The sequence below is a fragment of the Protopterus annectens genome, chromosome 3.part1, assembly GCF_019279795.1.
Source record: "Protopterus annectens isolate FY-2018-M chromosome 3.part1, PAN1.0, whole genome shotgun sequence".
Taxonomy (NCBI): Eukaryota; Metazoa; Chordata; order Ceratodontiformes; family Protopteridae; genus Protopterus; species Protopterus annectens.
Window position 1 is genome coordinate 1,772,824,734 of NC_056732.1, and position 20,955 is coordinate 1,772,845,688.

At 45.2% G+C, this 20,955-nt stretch overlaps 1 protein-coding gene across 1 annotated transcript in view; it reads left to right on the forward strand.

The window, feature by feature from the left end:
* Positions 1-1,168: 1,168 nt before the first annotated feature.
* Positions 1,169-20,955, forward strand: part of LOC122797860 (vomeronasal type-2 receptor 26-like) — a 125,639-nt gene continuing 105,852 nt past the window's right edge. The window contains exon 1 of the mRNA XM_044066381.1: positions 1,169-1,180. Coding sequence (XP_043922316.1) covers positions 1,169-1,180 — 12 coding nt within the window. The remainder of the gene's footprint in view (positions 1,181-20,955) is intronic.

Sequence of the window (20,955 nt, forward strand, 5' to 3'; positions counted from 1 at the left end):
CTACCATGCCTCTCGACCCCATAGACAAGGACATCTAGATAAAGCCATAGAGAAAAGTGGGAGAAAGGCCAAATATTAGGCTCAATCTTTAAATATTGCTGTGCCAGACATAGAAAGTAGATAGCATAACAGGTTGTGCGTTCCCATGGATTTTCTGAAGGGTATGAATTCTGACAGGAAAATATTTGTCAGTATTGTGTAACATCACTGTTCAATGATTTTTCACTAATTTGCCTGAAAACCACAATGTTATGACAAACAGAAAAAAATATGTGGCAAACATCAGGACATGCTGAAGAAATCTGTAGAGGTGAGAGGTAAGACCACCACCTGTCCCACCCTGCAGGTTGCAGTCCATGTTTGGCCAGGTGTGACTTGTGACAATGACTCAAACAATACAGAGGTCCCTAGAGTGTAGGACAACAAACATTTCCTAACGTTGTCTACTAGCCGCATAAAGCAATTATTTCACATCAGAAGCACCTTAATGTTATGAGAAATAGCATAACCTGTGGTAATGTGACACAAAGAAGCTATTATATTGGCAAAAAAGGGAAGTCCTGTTTGTTTCACTTGCCGTGGGTATGGTATGTCCTGCCAACTGTCACGATAGTTCAAGACGTGTCCCACATTCTACATTTGATAAGGTGGCAACTCTATGCTGTGTTGCCTATGTGTGTGCAATATGTAGATATGTGTAGGCCCTGAGAGTAGCTGCCGCCCCCAATGACCCACATGTATCTAGGCATGAATACTAACTGCCACCACCCACATATGTAGGTACCGCCTAAGGCTGTGGCAACTGTGAGTAGTGTGCTGTCTGTCATTGACCCACAAACTGATGTTAACACACTGCAATAGGGTCATACAGTGGGTATGGAATGCTGTCAAGGTCCTGGCCTCAAGCTGAATGCAGAAAACAGTACCATCATACCACACAGCAAGGATATGGGCCCAGTATTTCCCACATCAATGGCAATCCAATAAACACACAAAGTGCGTTGACAGACCTGAGTACTCAGATTGATGACACTGTTGCAGTCAGCCATCAGTAGTGGCAGTGGTCAGAAAAGGCTTGGACGTGGTTCACCACATAGGTAAAGGGACTGCTTCCAGACAAAAGATGGACATTACCACTGTATAGTCCTTACAACAATACATTATCATCATGGCCAGTCTGGTATGTACCTATGAAAATATCTGCACCAACTGTAAAGGCTATGTTAACACCTACAAAGGTTATCCATGGTCTTCAACACCTGTTCCATTCAGACAGCCTCGAATCAGTAGTGTCCCACTTGGTACTGGACAGGTTGCCCACAGGTGGGCTGTGGCATGCCTAGATGGCAATATTGTGTTCAGTCCTTCAACAGTTGAACCATATATGTGAGTCTAACTCTGTGCACATTACCAGCATGGCAGGCTTGAATCACATATGCAATAGCAAAAAGTACTACTGGAGAGACAGGTTTGTCTCCCAGAGGCTGCCCTGTCTCAGGAATGCACTTCCCATAACATGTCAAACAGAGTACATTGCAGACCCTCATCAAGTGCATCTGTGATGAGTGGATGGGAAATCAAATGTCTGTCCCAGGGGTCCAACCTGTGTCCATCAATGCCAAGGGCAACAGGTGCTGATTGATGATTCTGTTGGGGATAAAGTAATGGCTAGGCTTGCAAGGGACCCAGGACCAGTACTCTAGCAACCTTCCCTGGACCTATGAAACTGCAATCCTGTGGAACTCCCAGGTGACATGTACCAAGAGCAGCATACTTTGCCAAGGGGTTTGCATGCAAGATTACGCTGTCTGCCTCCATTGTCCCTCACACACGGTTCCAAGCATACACACCTAAGTAAATATGCACATATACAGCCATACATTGGTGAGAAAAAGTTCTCTGCATTGCCCTACATCATCATGAGCTTCAGGAATGGCAGCAGGTCCCTATAACTTAGACATACAGACACCTGGAACAGAAACAGAGTAAGCTATGTCAGACAACAGTCAGTCAGCAGTACTAACAGCAATAAAGCATCATGGCACAAAGGTACATACACTTTGATGTGTACACATGACAACTGCCAACAGACAGCACCTTACAGAAAATAACACTACTGCACTACAAATTGCCATTAACTGTTCTATATTCACCCTGTGCATAAGACACATATTACCATATTAACATATTAACATGTCCCTGCATCAATGGTATGGATAACAGGCATGTGGCACAGGTATCATCACATGCACAGGGTGTGATATGGGGTTGCCAAAGGCCTAGGCTGTGCCATACAGTTGACATTGTGTGTGTGTGTGTGTGTGTGTGTGTGTGTGTGTGTGTGTGTGTGTGTGTGTGTGTGTGTGTGTGTGTGTGTGTGTGTCTGGAGGGTTGCTGGTCAGCTGGGCCATAGAGAGGAGCTGTGCATGCGTGTGTGTGTGTGTGTGTGTGTGTGCGTGTGTGTGTGTGTGTGTGTGTGTGTGTGTGTGTGTGTGTGTGTGTCTGTGGTTGACCTGCATGTGACAGTGATGTGTGAGTGTGTGCATGCACACAGTCAAGCCATGTGCTAGCCCTACACAAGGGTATGTTGGACAGCCATGGACCGTACATGGCAAAATGTAGAGTTCACCATCTCTGGCCATGAACACAGGAACTGGTTCTGCCAGGAATGGCATTGGCACCACCAAGCCCAGGGTCAGATGCAGTGCTTCTTGATGATGGTGACCAGTGTCTGTGGGTCTGGGTCCCTCACGGGAACACCCAGGACCACGTACCCATGGCCTGCCATGTTGTGGTGTGGACAGCACCCTCTCTTCAGTAGTGCTGGTGGTACTGCCACTGCAGGAGTGTGACTATGCATGGCCACGTGGACTCTCAGCTGATATTGTAGCTGACCTACATCCAGTCCACTTGTCCGATGCCCTACTCCCACCAATGTTCCAGCACAGACATTGCACTGTTAAGAACTGACAATGTCTCACCCGACTGTCTATCCACTACATCAGTGAAATGACGTAAGGCATCATCAATACCATGGAGGGAGTCATGTATGCCAGGCAGTGTAGTATCCATGACCCTGAGCATCCATCTGGTGTACTGCTCAAAATGTGCCTGTGCCTCCATGATGAACCGAAACATGTATCAGGTGATACATGCTGTGACACCCCTGACAGGTGCTGGGTGGGCAGCAGTCCTCCTTCAAGCACCCCTATCAATCTGCCTGTGTGGAAACTCACTAGATCTCTGGCTATAGCTAGTGTCTACAGTCACAGATGCTATAATCGCTACACTCCCCTGTTCGATGCCACCATCCTCTGACTGCCCAATATCTGTGGCTTTTGGGGACTGGGTATGCCTGGGCATACTGACTGTGTGCAGGGATATTGGGGGTGGAAGTGGGATGTCAATGAATGAGACAGATTCAGCCCCCAACAACCCCACATGTGCCTCACTATGGCAACCATCATCATCACAGTCCGATGAGACACTAACATAAGGTTGTGAGAGGGACACACTCCAAACCCCATGGTCACCTGTGAGGGGAAGACAACATGACTACATTAATTCCTGCGCTATAATGTCTGCTGATCCACACATAAACACACACACACTCACATATACACACAAAGATGAAGTGCTACAAAGGCATGATACAGACCACAACTTCTGACTGATGCCATGCACAATACACAGTCAGACCACAACAGATACACTCTCGACAGGCCCTCAGCAACATGCAGTGCAGCTACATCCAGTTAATGTTGCTAGTACTATACACCTGTGAGACATGTGACAAGTCAGAGTATGCGATGGACCTTCACCTAAAACACAGTGCACCCGTTTACACAATAGTAATGCACCTCTGAATAGCAGACTGGCTACACCTTTACAAAAATATGTGCTAATATGTTACATCTCCTGCAAATATGCTACTGTGATTACCAATGTGCATGCACGTATTGCAATCTGGCTAAGCTTAACAGTAGTGTCCATGGCAAACTGACAGCCCTTAACATGCCTAGGGTATAGATGAGCATAACAACACAGTTCCACACTCACCAGCTACAGGATGATTGCTCCCAGCCACACCAAAGGTACCAATAGATTTGTGGGGGAGAGGTATTGTCAGCAGACATACTTGAGGCATTGGTACAGGATAATATGTGCATTTATCTCAACATTTATTTATTATTTATTTATTAACTCTGCACTCCTGACCAAACTCGAATCTACCTGCAACAAGGTAGCTAGATTTGCTGCCCAACAAACCTACAAATCCCGTCACTGTCTCTCTCTCTCTAAAACACCTAAACTGGCTTGAATTATCCCACCAGCTTCTTCTCTCTCAGCTCCAGATCATCTATTCTATCCTATACCATCCCAGCCTTCCTACTGCCCAGCACTTTCCCCTCTCATCTCCCATTATTCTCCCTCCAGAACTCTCCAAAGCTCTACCTAAGACCTACTACAAATCTACAAACCCAAGTCTAAATGTGGATGCAGTATGTACAGCTATCACCCCACTATTGCATGAAACAGGCTCCCACTAGAAATCGGGACCCTTACACATCCTAAACAATTTAAGACAGCCACCAAAGAGCACTTTAAAAGTCACTGGTCATGCCACTGCACTCTCCCTCCTTAAACATCCCCTACTTCCCATATTTTAATCTACTTTCTGCCCTTACCTCACTCTTCTCACTAGCTCTCTCTAATGTTTCTTGACTACTCGTTCTACTGTCTTCTAAAATCTATTCAGCAAATCACCTCAGAGAAACATTCTATTGTAATTCTCTTGCTTTCATGCAACTACATTATGATAAAACTGTGTTTTTGTAACCACTTACCCCAAAAACTATTCATCTTTTATACATCTTGAAATAGTTTTGCTATACTCCTGATTACTGACACTGTATAACATTGTATTGCTACATAATGCCTTGTAATAATCCTGTAACATTGCTGTTTAATGCTAATTTATAATGAAAATTGTATAATATGTTGGAGCTTTTCTCCCCTGCCCTCCGCTGAAAAAGGGCTCTTCAGCTCAGTCGGACAATCCTGGACAACAAATGTAAAATAAATAAATAAATAAAAATAAATAACTTTATCAACATGTACAGTACAAACTGTGATGCTACCAGAATTACTGACATTCACAATATGTGTGCACACATGTGCATTACAACCGCCCCCCCACAAATGCAGATTTCCCTGACATATGTGTACAGATATGCAAAGGTTACCACTATGAATGCTACACTATTAATGTTATGACCACTGGAGGCTTACCTGGATGCTCCTTGGCTGTGAAATCTGTGCCACCCACCTCCATGCCATATGTTGTGATAGTTTCTTGTGAGCTGGTGGCTGAACCCAGGTTTGCCAGGAAATCCTCTGTGGCTGAGAGTGAGAGTTATATAGCAGGCCTTCCCCCTGTGCCAGCATGGTATCTGGCCACTGCTGCGGCCCTTTACTGTCATGATGTATTATATCTGTATCATGGTGTCAGACCTGTTCATAGCTCCTGTACTGGTGGCCCACATCATTCATCATTGCTACGAGTCTGCCCACAGTGCAACTCATTCTTGCTGGTTATGGCAGGTCCTTGTCAACAGCACCCAGTGATGGAGTCTCAGGGCATCAATAATGGCAGCGGTCTCAGCTTTTGAGAAAGGTGGATTGCAACATCTATATATCCCACTTGAAAGACATGAAGAGGGGAACACATCACAGGACCACATACATTGCTCACCATTATGTATACACCCTTCACTTCCACATTTGCCACCACTATCCACCACTAACTCCCACATCATACCCTGCCATCTATCACCACAATACGTATGTGGCTATCAGCAACATAGTGGCAATACATCATGTATTGCCCTCCTGATCCTGATGTTTCATGCTACTTGCTGCATGGTCTATGAGGTGTTCAAATGCATTTACCTGTTGCACCTATTACTGCTTGTTCATAGCCTGTCTACATGGTATGCTGTGGTGTCAGCCTCCTACTGTTCTAGTAAGCACCTGGGCTGTAGGCCCACCACTCAGATCTCCCTGGCCTTCCTCCCTCGGATTCTGGAGTATATGGCTGGACAATGTCCTACAGTTTCCTCTGCCAGTGTGGTTGATATGGGTGTCCTGGCACAGTGTAGCACCTGCCTCATATACACAGATGGACAAACATCTACAAACACCACTATGGAACATGCAGTGTGAGAGATGCAATAACAGTAGGAACTTGCAGTCCATGCTCTCTCCCTGTCAAGGCCACATATCTGCCCCAAAACAGGTTGTCAGCACAATCGGTACACCTCACACACCACCCATACCTACACACCACACACGCACATATGCAGTGGCCCTCAACACACACATCCACAAAGAAAGGAGACCTCCAAGGCAAAACCATAAGTGAACACCACAGCTGTACCCAGCACATACCACACATTGCCACACATCTGTATCTCACAGCCACACAGGCATCAGCACATGTCAAACATGTTACACATAGGAGACTCCATTGTCAGACACACTGATGTGCCTCTCACCTGGATGTATATGTGGATGGTCAAAGTTACTTGTGTTTCAGGTTACAGACTCCACTATATCACATATGCACTGCTGTCTCTCACCAACAGGTACTGTCATGGGTCTGTCACAATCCATGTTGGCATGCCTGACCTGAGATGTACATCCCTGAACTATGTGCAGTGAGGCATGAGTGAGCACACTGATTATGTGTCCCATGCAGGTATGTCCCTAGCCTTATCCAGCATTCCATTGTTACCCAGACTGATGCTACAAGACATTCAAGAAATGATTGACCTTAACATGTGGCCTTTTATCCTATGATATTCCAGGGGGTTCCAATACCTGTGTGACAGGGATGATATGGTCAACAAATCACGATGCTCTGCAAGAGATGGCTTCCATCTGTCTGAACTGGCCTTCAGGCATCTGGCAATGGTTTCTGCCACCCCTATAGTGCTTTCAGTAGAAAAAGTGGTGAGGTCATCAGTACCAGCATACAACTGTCAGTGCAGCACATATTGAAGGCCATGCTGCTAAACCCTAGGTGTCTACACATGACTCTGCCCTCAATGCAAGCATTCTTAACCCTGGGAAATGCTGACATCTGTGCAGCCACATACACATGGTTCAAAGGTGCAGAGAGCACTCTAGCCTTACTTGGTCAGCCATCCTATCATGCAGTCATACCCCTAAGTGTGGGTGGAAATGGCACGGGACATGTGATTTAAGTATACACCTCCACACTGTACAGGCAGTAAGATGCACAGGGGACACTGCAGGGCCAATTCACCATTGGCAACATGCCTATTCAAATCATATCTAGCTACCAGCCACCACATGTGACCAAGAAGCCCATCCTGCCTATATAGACCTCAACAACTGCATTCCGATTTGGGTCTGTACCCTGATCCTGGGTCACTTGAACAACCCAAACATACATTGGAAGATGTACACATGCCAACACACAAATGGCCAGAGAGCCATCAGCAGTGGAATTACAAACACCGCAGTTCAGCTAGGGGCTACACCCACATGAGGTGAAGGTGTGCTGCAGTTGAAATTACACAACACATATTACCACTGCAGTATCCTTACAGTGTGATCCTCTGTGGCAAAGCAACCATCATGCTGTCACATTTGCAGTCACCCTCTCCCACAATACCTATCTAGCTGGGGTCACACTTACATAAACCTCCAACTTGGAATACAACCTCCTTGGGGGTGGTATACACAGCTTCGCAGACCCAAACCCCTCTGTAGGGACTGGTACCAATATCCACACATACACACATGTGCTACATGTGCATTTGTATAGATGCATGGAGTCAGGTATACTCAACAGGATTACATCATTCCCTGCAAGGATATGTACACCTGTCTGGTGGACATCTGCAATACATAAGTGTCTATAACAGGGATGACATACTGCTGTCCGAGACAAACTAGCGGCAGGTGGCCATTTACAAGCAATGCCTCGTTAATGTGAACAAGTGAATGGGATCACTCCTGGAAACCTGCACAGCAAACCCAGAGCCCACATTGTCAACATCCACAACAGACAATCATCTCCCATTCTGCACATATGGCTGCAACATCACAGAAAGCACCTGCATGTACTCACTTGTGGCGGTCAAGGACACCAGCTATACCAGTGCTGTAGGTATAGCATTCTTCATGCCTGACAGAGTCAGTGTATGCTTCTCCCCCTTTCCCTCCCATCAGTACATCAGGATAACCACAATACCTGCTCAGTTCTCCTATATGTAGGGAACAGGTCACCACTGCCATGTGAAAGTCATGATATACATCTGCCATGGGAGCCTATCACATCACAGGATGCATCCTACATGACTCCATGCATAACTTTGCAACAACATAAGCCACTGTATTCAAAGGAGACCTGACTACTGCCTTTGTCCCAGCCTTGTGAAGGGCAAGCACTGTCACCCCTTTACACTAAGGGGATGTGTCCACCAATCTGTCACATTATACACCCATCAGCCTAAATCAGCTGATCTGCAAGGCCATAGCACGGTTTATAGTGAACCTCATTAACAAGGACATTGGCGACCTCCACACACTCCATCACGCACAGTTAGGCTTTGTCAAGGAAGAGATCATGACTGTTACACTCGGTGGTCTCTTTGACATAGTCACCAAAACCATGGATGGAAGGTTACAGTGCACACTGCCTACCTTGACCTGGGCAAAGTCTTTGACAGTATAACCAACCTGGCCATAATAGATATACACTCACACCATATGTTACTATAGGGACAGCACACTGGCATGCTGACATGACCCAACTACTCCACATATGGGAATCCACCTCATGCAGTTGACCAATAACTTGTGGTGTAACTTGTTGTTCTGGGTTTGAGCCTCTGTTAGATATGATGTACACATCTGTGGTGCAGGGCACAGCCATTGGCCTATGGCAGACCATGTCTCCAGACACTGCATGCTGTGTGCTGACACCGGATTCCCTATTGATGTGGACATCTGCCTAGGAAGGTCTCATGCAGATACATGACTGGTGCCAGAAACATGGCCTCAGGCCACATACCAGGACATGCAGTGGCAAACCCTTTATGGAGAGTGACATCACAACATATTATCACAGTACTAACAACATCCTAGGCACACAATCAGTCATGTAGGATCTGTGCACACAGGTTGATGGGAACATGACATTTCACCAACATGTTGCTTCTGTTCTATGGTAAACCTTCTAAATGGCCCACCTCATAGCTACGGGTATGTCATCCAGGGACATGGGGTCCTAACATCCCTGTATTCCCCACAATAAGGCCCATTATTGTGTAAAATGCCCTGTTCATCATTCACCTCACACAGCACATGCAGCAGCTGCTGACATCACAGAGGTTCCCCACTAGGGAGTACCAGGGTGTCAAACATCTGCCATATGCAGATAGGCTATAAGCCCAAACCTCTACCCAGTTTCATACATATTCCTCAGAGGTGAACTTTGTTTGGCATGCAAAGTAATAATGGACTCCACATTGTTGGCACTGCTGCAGAAGTGCAACTCGAGCTCCACTCTATTAACACAAACACACATGCCCTCAACCTGGTGTGTGACATCAGCTGGTCTTCTTGGCAGCTCAGATGTGTGTCCCACACACTCAACCTGCTGTGGAATAGTCACCCTGTCCACATCAGGGAGGGTAGCTATTTACACCTTTGCAGACAGGCCCTGGATAACTGGATGGTTAACTGCACATGCACCCTTGAGATACCACCTGTGTTCCTGCTGGACTGTGGCATCAGGTGCTGCCTTGAATACACATGGGCTAACATGTGGCCTAGGCATATGGAGGCTCAGGGCCCATTGCCTAGTAACCTCATATGGTCCTAGGTATACCAGTTATGGCCTGTGTGCTGTGATAGACTGTGTTGCTCGCTGGAGGTCCTCATCCCGCCCCCACCCGAAATGAAAAAGACCACAGTAAAGAACTTCTCGAAAGCCAACTTCACACTTCTAAAGACTAGTGTGGTCTCCTTTAAGGCCCCTGAGCTGGCGGTTAACATTACTCAAACCGCTGAATCACTTACAAATGCTTTCTACCAGCACCTGCAGGGCTGCATGGATCAGGCAATCCCAAGCAAAACAAAGACTCTTTGTACCAAAGGCAAGCGTCCAGTCTGGTGGACCCCAGCCATAAACAAACTCTACAACAAAAGGAGAAAGCTACTACAAGATAGAGCAAAATCCTTAAAAGGTAAGACACCGCTGATCACTATAAGTAAAAAGCTAAGAGCTCTCATAAAATCATCCAAAGCTAATTTTGAGAAAAAAATAGCTAAGGACTCTAAAGACAACCATAAGGCATTCTTTAGCTATGTCAGAAACCTAGGAGGAAACTCCCAGATATGCTCAAAATTAGTTCAAAATGATGTGAAGATTACTGATCCTACAGACATTGCCAACATACTGGCTGACAGGTTCAATGCAAACTTCTCCCCCCCTCCCCCCCTAAAGGAGAGATATCTATACCAAATGATTGTAGCCACCCAAACATCTCAAACGCCCAGGTGAGAACTGCTCTCTCCAAGGCAAAGAACACAGCATCCATGGGACCTGATGGTGTCCCCGGCTGTGTGCTCCATGAACTCAACGAGGAATTAAACCCACAGTTAGGACAGCTGTTTAATCTTAGTCTCACCTCTGGATATGTACCCAGGGAGTGGCGCACAGCGACTGTGGTCCCACTCCACAAAGGCGGTGCCTCCACCGACCCTGGAAATTACCGTCCCATTAGCTTGACAATCCTTATCTGCAAAGCCATGGAGAGGATCATAATGGATCTCATAAATAAAGACATAGGGAATTTGCAGACTTTGGATCCAACCCAGTTTGGCTTTGTCAAAGGCAGATCATGCCTTTTAAACTTGGTTGACTTTTTCGAAACAGTCACCAAGGCCATTGACGAGGGAAAGGCAGTCCATACAGCCTACCTAGACCTGGCGAAGGCTTTCGATACAATACCTCACTTGGGTATCATTGAAAAACTCATCAACTTAAATGTAAACCCATACATTACAAGATGGGTTGCAAACTGGCTGAGTGACAGAACCCACAGGGTCAGAGTTGCTGGCGCCATGTCAGACTCAAAGCCTGTCACAAGTGGTGTCCCACAGGGCTCAGTCCTGGGCCCACTCTTGTTTGGCATCTACTTTTCTGAAGTACAAGCAAACACAGGAGGGTTATGGCTGACAAAGTTTGCAGATGACTGCAAACTGGGTGCCGTAGTTGAAAACACATCCGACACAGATATCCTTCAGAAGGGTCTCACAGAAATGGATAACTGGTGCCAGAGCCATGGCCTAAAGTTAAATGCCAAGAAATGCATAGTCATACCCTTCGGGAAAAATAAGGTTACCCCTAGCTACCATATAGGTGGCAATCCCCTGAACACAGAAGAAGTTATTCGGGACCTGGGAACCCAGGATGACAGTAGCCTTTCATTCGACACTCATATTGCTAAAGTAGTTAGGAAGACCTTCTACATTGCCCACCTTATCATGAAGGGATTCACATCTGGATCAAGGGAAGTCATAGTCTCCCTATACTCATCACTCATCAGACCAATGATCGAGTACAATGCCCCATTCGGAATGTATCTGACCCGACACTTGCAGCAGCTGGAGAGGCCACAAAAGTTCCTCACCAAAAGGATAAAGGGTCTCAAAAATCTGTCTTATGCTGCCCGACTGAAAGAACTCCAGTTATATTCAGTTGCTTACCGCTTGCTCAGAGGTGGCCTATGCCTGACATACAAGGCCATGTCAAACCCAGATTTGATGAACATGCTTCATCTCAAAAAATCTAGATCCCTCAGAGCCACAAGGGCGGGAGACTTAAACCTCGACACGGTTATTAATAGGACGTGCTGGAGGGATAGATTCATCACCCAAAGACTCCCTATGCTGTGGAACAAAATCCCGGTTTATGTGAGGCAGAGCACCTCGCTGGCCTTGTTCAAGAGGAATCTTGACCAATGGATGGGAGATCGCAGATACACCCCAGGGGTTACCTCAGTGTCACTGCTCGACAGAGGCACAGCAAAATAATGGGCATAGTTTCTCCAAACTAAAGGGGTGGCGTAAGCCACAAAACTATGGCCTAGGCTTATAAATGCCCTCGGGCAGATAGCCTAGTATGAACCTATGAACCTATGAACCTATGTGTCCAAACCCATCACTGCCATTGACTGTGGTGTGTCCCCTATGGGTAACATTACAGTACCATGTCATACAGCCAATGTCAAACAAATGCATGAGTGGTACTACAAGTGCATGTGGACATTCCAGCAACATCTGTGCTACACAATAACTGACAGCAGTGCACATATGGTGTAGGATTTCCTCCTTCTCGTAGGTGTTAGACATCTGCAGTACCCAGATGTTTGTGGAATGTGCCCATGTGCCTGATATATGTGGACCCCATGCCAGACAAATGTGGATGTCTGGAAACCCTTTGGACAATATGTAATGGTTGTCCCCAGAGTGTGGGGAATGTGTCTGTGACATACCAGACCCCTCAGAATACAGTAATGGTACATTAATATCTGGTATTCTATTTATTCCCTTACATTGTATGCTCAATATGTACACTGTTGCTGATGTGGAACCTGTGTGCTCCCACTACTACTGCCTATAACCTGCTGTCCTGCTGCAGGAGGTCAGCAGGTAAGCTAGCCATGGCTGTCAGGCAATGAGATACAGGTGTGGAGTACACACTGACCTAGCCAGAATACATCAGGAACAGTCATGGACACCTGGACAATCTTTGAACTAACCCTGTATGACATTCACAGACTGTGAGAGGCTCACTGACAGTACATGATGTGATATGCCAGCTGTAACCACCAGTAGTTACTGTCACTACTGTACAATAAACAATCCAGTAGCATTTGTACATGAGCTGACTATTACTGGGGGAAGTCAGGGGTCAGAGTTGTGATCTATGTCACTGCAGTCAGAGCCAAAAGGAAGACTGTAAGTGCTGGACAGCAGACTAACAGCAACATGTCATTCCAAGATTTGGCAAGAGCTGTGGTGCAAAAGTTGACTGTCTATGTGTTTCCATTATTTCTTCAATGTTTGTTTAAAGTTAAAATATATGAGTTAAAGCAAGTATGTATGTTTTCAGACAGTTATTTAGCAGTAATAGTTTTCAGTTTATCAGTTAAAGTAAGTATGTATGTTTCAAACAGTTATATAACAGTACTAGTTTCAGTTTATAGGGTTAATTCAATAAACCCTCCATGGAGAATAGTGTAGCGGCCCAAACATGGAATATGGCTGCAGAAGGATCCAGTAAACAGGACTGGAGGCATGCATGTGCATGCAGACATGGATGTGACTGCAGAATGCAAATCACCTCATTTGCTGGTGAAAAACATGCAAATGAGGTGATTTCCCAATTCAGCAAGCAGAAGGGCATCCATGTAGATGCTGTGTCAGCAGGAAAAATGTGCGAGGTTTCAAACCATGTACCGGACTGGAAAATTTAAACAGGGGCTTTAACATCTCAAATAAAAGGTTGTATATGTCACAGTGGCCATTGAGTTGAAAAATTGATGCAATATGCCATGTATAAGCAGTGCACAGTGATGCGCAAACATGCAAATTTGCAAAAAAAAAGTGTAAAATATGAAATATAAAGGTATATAAAGTTATTGCATTATAGTGCTCAGCATGCAGAGTCATACAATGGCAGGTTATAGTGGTAGCCAAGGAGACAGGCCCTGGTGTAGTGATGTATCCAAGGTACATGCTATTAGATGTATGTAAATGAGCCAGGTTTATTGAATTGCAAAAAGGACCACCGTGTCCATTGGTACTAACTGTGGTAGGGCTAGAACTGTGTTGGTGTAGGCAGAACAGATAGGAACAGGGGGTGTGACATGGCATGCTTAAGTGGAATGGAGCTTAGTGACACCTGCTTGCACTCAGATAAGCAGAGCTTACTGGGGGGCATCTGAGGCTGCTAATCTATACTTAGCGCCATGGTGCTTGTTTTAGCTAGTTAAAGAAAAGCTAAGCATGCCTGTGTACTGGAGAGGATCTAAACTACTGAGCAAATTTTACACTACCTAACACTGTTTGCGTGGTGTGCCACAGTGCTTAGCAGTGGAAGAAAAAAAAATAAATAAATAAAAGGAAATAGTCTGGGAAAGCCAATCAAGTATAAAAGACTGATAAGCCCTGTTTCACTGACATTGGCCCATTCAAACCTCTAAATAATATAGCTGGCAGGTGGAAAGTATCATAGTCAGTCAATCACACAGGCTGCATCTGCAGCACATCAGTATAACGAATGCATGCACCCTTCAATCTGATTTTCCCCACATACTCTGCACGATTGGAGTATTCATGTGGGAATTTTAACTGACAAAACTATAGGGGCTGTTCTGTTCTGCTACATCTGTATGTGCTAGAGGCTGAGGTCAGTGATGATGATGATGCTAACAATAGGCCCAGACTGAGGAGGAGAAGAGTGTTTAGACCCAGGGTAAACTTTCAGGGGCAACATGACCTGGAGATAGTAGAGAGCTACAGGGTGGTCAGGGATATACTACAGGAACTCACCGAGCTCTGCAACCCTCACCTCAGACCCAGAGCCAACAGAGGGGAACCCATCCCAGTGGAAACAAAGGTATATGTAACCTTAAGAATACTAGCTACAGGTACTTTCTAAAGACCTACTGGGGACATCATGGGGGGTCTCACAGACATTCACATCCAGGGTACTCCACCAGTTCCAGGATGTCATGTTAACACATGCCAGTGAGCACATTTATTTTCTCAACACCCCTGAGGCAAGGACTATCAATATGTGTCTCTTCCACCATGTAGCACACTACCCAGTGATACTGGATGCCATAGACTGCAGTCATGTGCACATTAAAGTATCACCTGATGAAGAAGGTAGAGTCTACATCAACCACAAGGGGTATCACTCCATCAACTGCCAGGTTGTGTGCATTGCCCAGGGCATTATCATGAATGTGTGTGCTGGCAGGCCTAGAAGTTATCACAACTCCAACATCTGGCATGCATCACAGTTTTATCAGAATTTGCCAGGGGGGAAATCCCCATATGGCCATCTACTGGGGGATGCTGGCTATGCACTGGAACCGTGGATGATGATACCCATCAGAAATGTACACACACCAATTGAAGAACATCATAATGAGGCACACGAACAAGCTAGGAACATCATTGAGTGTGTTTTTTGGGCTGCTAAAGTCACAGTTCCACTGCCTTGATATATCTGGTGGAGCCCTGCAGTACTCTCTAGTCATATGTGCACACATGTTCATAGTGTGTGCCATGCTATGCAATATGATCTTGCAGAAACAGCTGTGGCAGAAAGATCAGAGGGAAGGGACACACAGCCCCCACGGTACAGGGGGACTTGAAGGAGGAACCCCCTCAGCCTTTCCCTGTAGGCAGATGTAGGCATGCCAAGTACACCTTGGCCTTGGCAAAGAGGCAATGTATAGCACATGCACTGACATCCTAGGGACCCAGGGACTGACAACTTACTCTGACTCACATGCACAGTAAAAAGGATGCCACCCACATCACACTACTTGTACCTTACCATGTATAGACTGTGTACTGCATGCATCCGACAGAGTCAACCCTGAAGCACTGTCCTCTCAACTGCTGCAGGCACAAAGTAAGTCACTCTTCTTAACAACAAATGAATGGGGTAGTAGACTGTGGTAGCATATCTATGGTATTGCTGCATGTATGCAAGGGAATGGAGTAGGCTACTGGGATAACAGCAGACAACTAACAGCTGTGTGGGAGAGCAAGAACTCTCTGTCTCAGAATATGCAGTAGGCCTCAAGCCAGCAAAACCCACTGCATTATGTGAGGGATTTACAAACAGTGGGGTCATAGGACAGATGCATGGATGTCAATGTTGGAGTCCCATACATACCTCTCAACCTCTTAAAGCAAGTAATCTGCATAAAGCCATAATGAAATGTGTATCAAAGACCCAGAAACAGGGACATGTTTTAAATATTGCTCTTACAAACCTAGGAGGTTGCCAGAATATCCAATTTTGCACTAGCATAAATTCTCTGAAGGGTAAGAAGTCTGAAACTCAGATGTCTGTCATTAGTTTCTAACGTCAGTCTTTAATGATTTGCCAGTAATTTTACAGACAACCACAATTTTATGATTAATGTACCCAAAATATGAGGCAAACATCTGAACCTTCTGCAAAAATCTGTACACTTGAGAGTTATGGTCCCCTACCCCCAACACACCCATGTTCCCATGGTGTAGTAACATGCATGTTTGTAATGTAATAGCAGCAGACCACACATTCCTAGAGCTGTCCCAGTCAACTTGCTGACATGTTCTATTTCCACAATATGCAGGAGTCAATGTGCTATGTATGTGTGTGTGTGGTTAATAGTGTCAGGAAGTAGATGGCACTGACTGGTGGCTGTTGTGGCTTAGTGGGCTAAGTACATTACTGCAGTTGTGAGGGACCATGGTTTGAGATTGACAATGCCTACTGTTTTGCATGTCAGCTACACCTATGGTAGGAGTTCTATAGACTGTCCAGAAGTCAATATTTGTTACTCCAGGAAAGCTGGGCAATGGAAGGACAGGGGGCCACAGATATGGACAGTACATGGCTCTGAGTAACCTAGACAATGTCTAGTAGAACAGCAGGTTGTGACATGTCAGTCTGGCACCAGGATATAAAGGCTGCCATGTAACTCTGTCAGGACTGAAAACAAATCAGTGGGCACCATCCATACCCCAGGAATGACAAGGTTTCAAAGAATGTCCACACATATGCCTCACATATTTGTTTTGTTTCTCATAACATTGCATTTGTCTGGCAAACTATTGGCAAACCAATAAAGATTGATATGAAAACATCAGTGACAGACAGTTGAGATGCAGACTTCATACCCATAAGAAAATGCAAACCAGCATACCAGCTGTCTATGTTTGGAAGAGCAATATTAAGACCCTGTCCCCATGTCTGGGCTTGTGTCTGACTGTTGTATATGGCCCTGTCCAGATGTCTGGCTATAACAGTTTAAGAGGTATGGCTAACATGCAGCCTTATAATAACAGTGCAATACAAACCATCTGAGGACCGCAGCAGATGTATTGGGCACAATTCTGGGCAACCTGCTAAACAGGTACAGTAAGAGGTGTGAAGTCCGTAACCATGTGTGTGATGTTACAACTTCTACCCAGTCACACTATAACTACAACTACATAAGAGCAGCAACTGTGGACAAAACCTGTGACTGGAGCAGAACAGGATAAAGGCCCACATATAAGGGGAAAGAGGAACCACTGGTCAGAGAAATGTAGAATGTGCAGACTAGAACAATTTGTGCAGTGGCATGGGTTCCCTGCAGTGTATAGTCAGTAGACAAATGTCTGTCAGTGGTTCCTCAGATTAAGCTATACTGATCTCCCACTGACATACCAGGACATCACAGTGCTTTGTAAAATTGACCTCACATATTATGCAAAACTCTGCTCAGTCCTATACACCCTGTACTCACCCTAGATATGACTCAGTTAAAGTTAATAAGGATAGCACACAGACAGGAAATCCCTCAGCCAGTATATCAGTGAGGTGCTGGACTGTTTACACAGGTTCATCAGCCAATCGGCTGTAGCATTCAAAATCCTGGACTAGAGTACAGGTAGATCTGGCCTAGAGTACCACTGTTACTACTGATGGTCATACTGGGCATGCTCCTACACTTGCCTGCTTTCAGCCCATGTCCAAACCCACATCTGACTATAGAACTGGGATGTGCATATATCCCTTGTGCATACAGGCACCTATCTACACCTTAACTGTCTATCCCCACCCCTGTCAGACCTGTTTACCTCCATCTATCTGTATGTGGTAGATGTAAGATCGATCTGGATCTGTTGAGTGTGCTATACATACAGATATATAGGTAACATATACAAATATATCATTTATAGAAAGGCAGAGACAGGGGGAGAGAGAGAGAGAGAGAGAGAGAGAGGGAGACACAAAGAGAGACCCTGAAAGGCATAGAATGATGTACTGCCATAGCCACACATAGACCAATTTTAACCAGTAGCATGTGTAAATACTATAGTGAGCTCCATTGTACAATAATAGGTAGTGAGGGGTTGTTAGTCGCTGTCTGTGTGTGTGTGTGTGTGTGTGTGTGTGTGTGTGTGTGTGTGTGTGTGTGTGTGTGTGTGTGTGTGTGTGTACATGTGTGTGCGCGTGCACCCGTGTGTGTGTGTGTGTGTGTGTGTGTGTGTGTGTGTTTGTGTGTTGTTTTTAACATTTTGAGGCCTGTTGACCACCCCCATTGCAGTACTTTACAGGGTATATTGATGTCATCCACCTTAGCTGCACTGTCTGACACTTGCAGCCCATACCTCTCAACTGTACAGTTTTGCAGAATGTCCAGATGTTTGCCTCCTATATTTTGTCTGTTTCTCATAAAATTGTGGTTTTCTGGTAAATCATTGGCAAATCATTGCGAGGTGAAGTCAGAAAATAATGACAGACATTTGAGTGTCAGACGTCATGCCCTTCACAAAAGTAATGCTAACACAAAACCTGTTACTCTATCAGTTATCTAACTTTGTAAGAGCAATATGTAAAAAGTGACCCTATTTTGGGGACTTTATCCCCCCATTATTGAAGCCTTTGTCCAGATTTCTTGCTGCAAGAGTTTGAGAGGTATGACCCATGCATATAAACTCTGTGGTGCACCCGATATGTACATAGCACTATAGTACATGCAACTAGATGGGGAGGGATTCTAATCTCAATACTGGCAACTGTGCAAGTGTATGTGTCTGTGTATGCATATTCCCTGTAGCAGTATGGCTGTCTTGCTTGTATGTGTGTGTCCGCAATGATGATGATACCATTTTGTGTTTCTGTTCCACCCTGTTAACTCTCCCATCACCCATCTATTCAAAGCCTACAGATGTCATCCACCTTAGATACAGAGTTAGACATTTTCAAACACAATAGCACTGTGGTGCATGCAATACATATGGTGAGCTATAGTGTACATAACTAGATAGATAGGTGTTCTAATCTCAAAACTGGCAACTCTCTGTGCATGTGTGTGTTGGAATGCATGTCCTCCTGCAGCAGTGTGTGTGTGTGTGTGTGTGTGTGTGTGTGTGTGTGTGTGTGTGTGTGTGTGTGTGTGTGTGTGTGTGTGTGTGAGAGAGAGAGATGGTTATACCATTTTAAGGGCCTGTTAACCCCCAGTGGCAATCCTTACAGTACCTGCAGATGTCATTCACCTGAATAGTAGTGGCAGACAGTGCAAAACTATATAAGGTCTGTGGCACATGTGCTATGTATATAGACCTATCATATGTAAAACTAGGCAGGTAGGGGTTCTACTGTCAACAAGAGCAGTTCATGAGTGGGTGTGTGCGTGTACGTATGTATATCCCCTTGCAGCAGTGTGACTGTGTTACAGCCACTACCATGCCTCTCGACCCCATAGACAAGGACATCTAGATAAAGCCATAGAGAAAAGTGGGAGAAAGGCCAAATATTAGGCTCAATCTTTAAATATTGCTGTGCCAGACATAGAAAGTAGATAGCATAACAGGTTGTGCGTTCACATGGATTTTCTGAAGGGTATGAATTCTGACAGGAAAATATTTGTCAGTATTGTGTAACATCACTGCTCAATGATTTTTCACTAATTTGCCAGAAAACCACAATGTTATGACAAACAGAAAAAAATATGTGGCAAACATCAGGACATGCTGAAGAAATCTGTAGAGGTGAGAGGTAAGACCACCACCTGTCCCACCCTGCAGGTTGGAGTCCATGTTTGGCCAGGTGTGACTTGTGACAATGACTCAAACAATACAGAGGTCCCTAGAGTGTAGGACAACAAACATTTCCTAATGTTGTCTACTAGCCGCATAAAGCAATTATTTCACATCAGAAGCACCTTAATGTTATGAGAAATAGCATAACCTGTGGTAATGTGACACAAAGAAGCTATTATATTGGCAAAAAGGGGAAGTCCTGTTTGTTTCACTTGCTGTGGGTATGGTATGTCTTGCCAACTGTCACAATAGTTCAAGACGTGTCCCACATTCTACATTTGATAAGGTGGCAACTCTATGCTATGTTGCCTATGTGTGTGCAATATGTAGACATGTGTAGGCCCTGAGAGTAGCTGCCGCCCCCAATGACCCACATGCATCTAGGCATGAATGCTAACTGCCACCACCCACATATGTAGGTACCGCCTAAGGCTGTGGCAACTGTGAGTAGTGTACTGTCTGTCATTGACCCACAAACTGATGTTAACACACTGCAATGGGGTCATACAGTGGGTATGGAATGCTGTCAAGGTCCTGGCCTCAAGCTGAATGCAGAAAACAGTACCATCATACCACACAGCAAGGATATGGGCCCAGTATTTCCCACATCAATGGCAACGCAATAAACACACAAAGTGCGTTGACAGACCTGAGTACTCAGGTTGATGACACTGTTGCAGTCAGCCATCAATAGTGGCAGTGGTCAGAAAAGGCTTGGACGTGGTTCACCACATAGGTAAAGGGACTGCTTCCAGACAAAAGATGGACATTACCACTGTATAGTCCTTACAACAATACATTATCATCATGGCCAGTCTGGTATGTACCTATGAAGACATCTGCACCAACTGTAAAGGCTATGTTAACACCTACAAAGGTTAAACATGGTCTTCAACACCTGTTCCATTCAGACAGCCTCGAATCAGTAGTGTCCCACTTGGTACTGGACAGGTTGCCCACAGGTGGGCTGTGGCATGCCTAGATGGCAATATTGTGTTCAGCCCTTCAACAGCTGAACCATATATG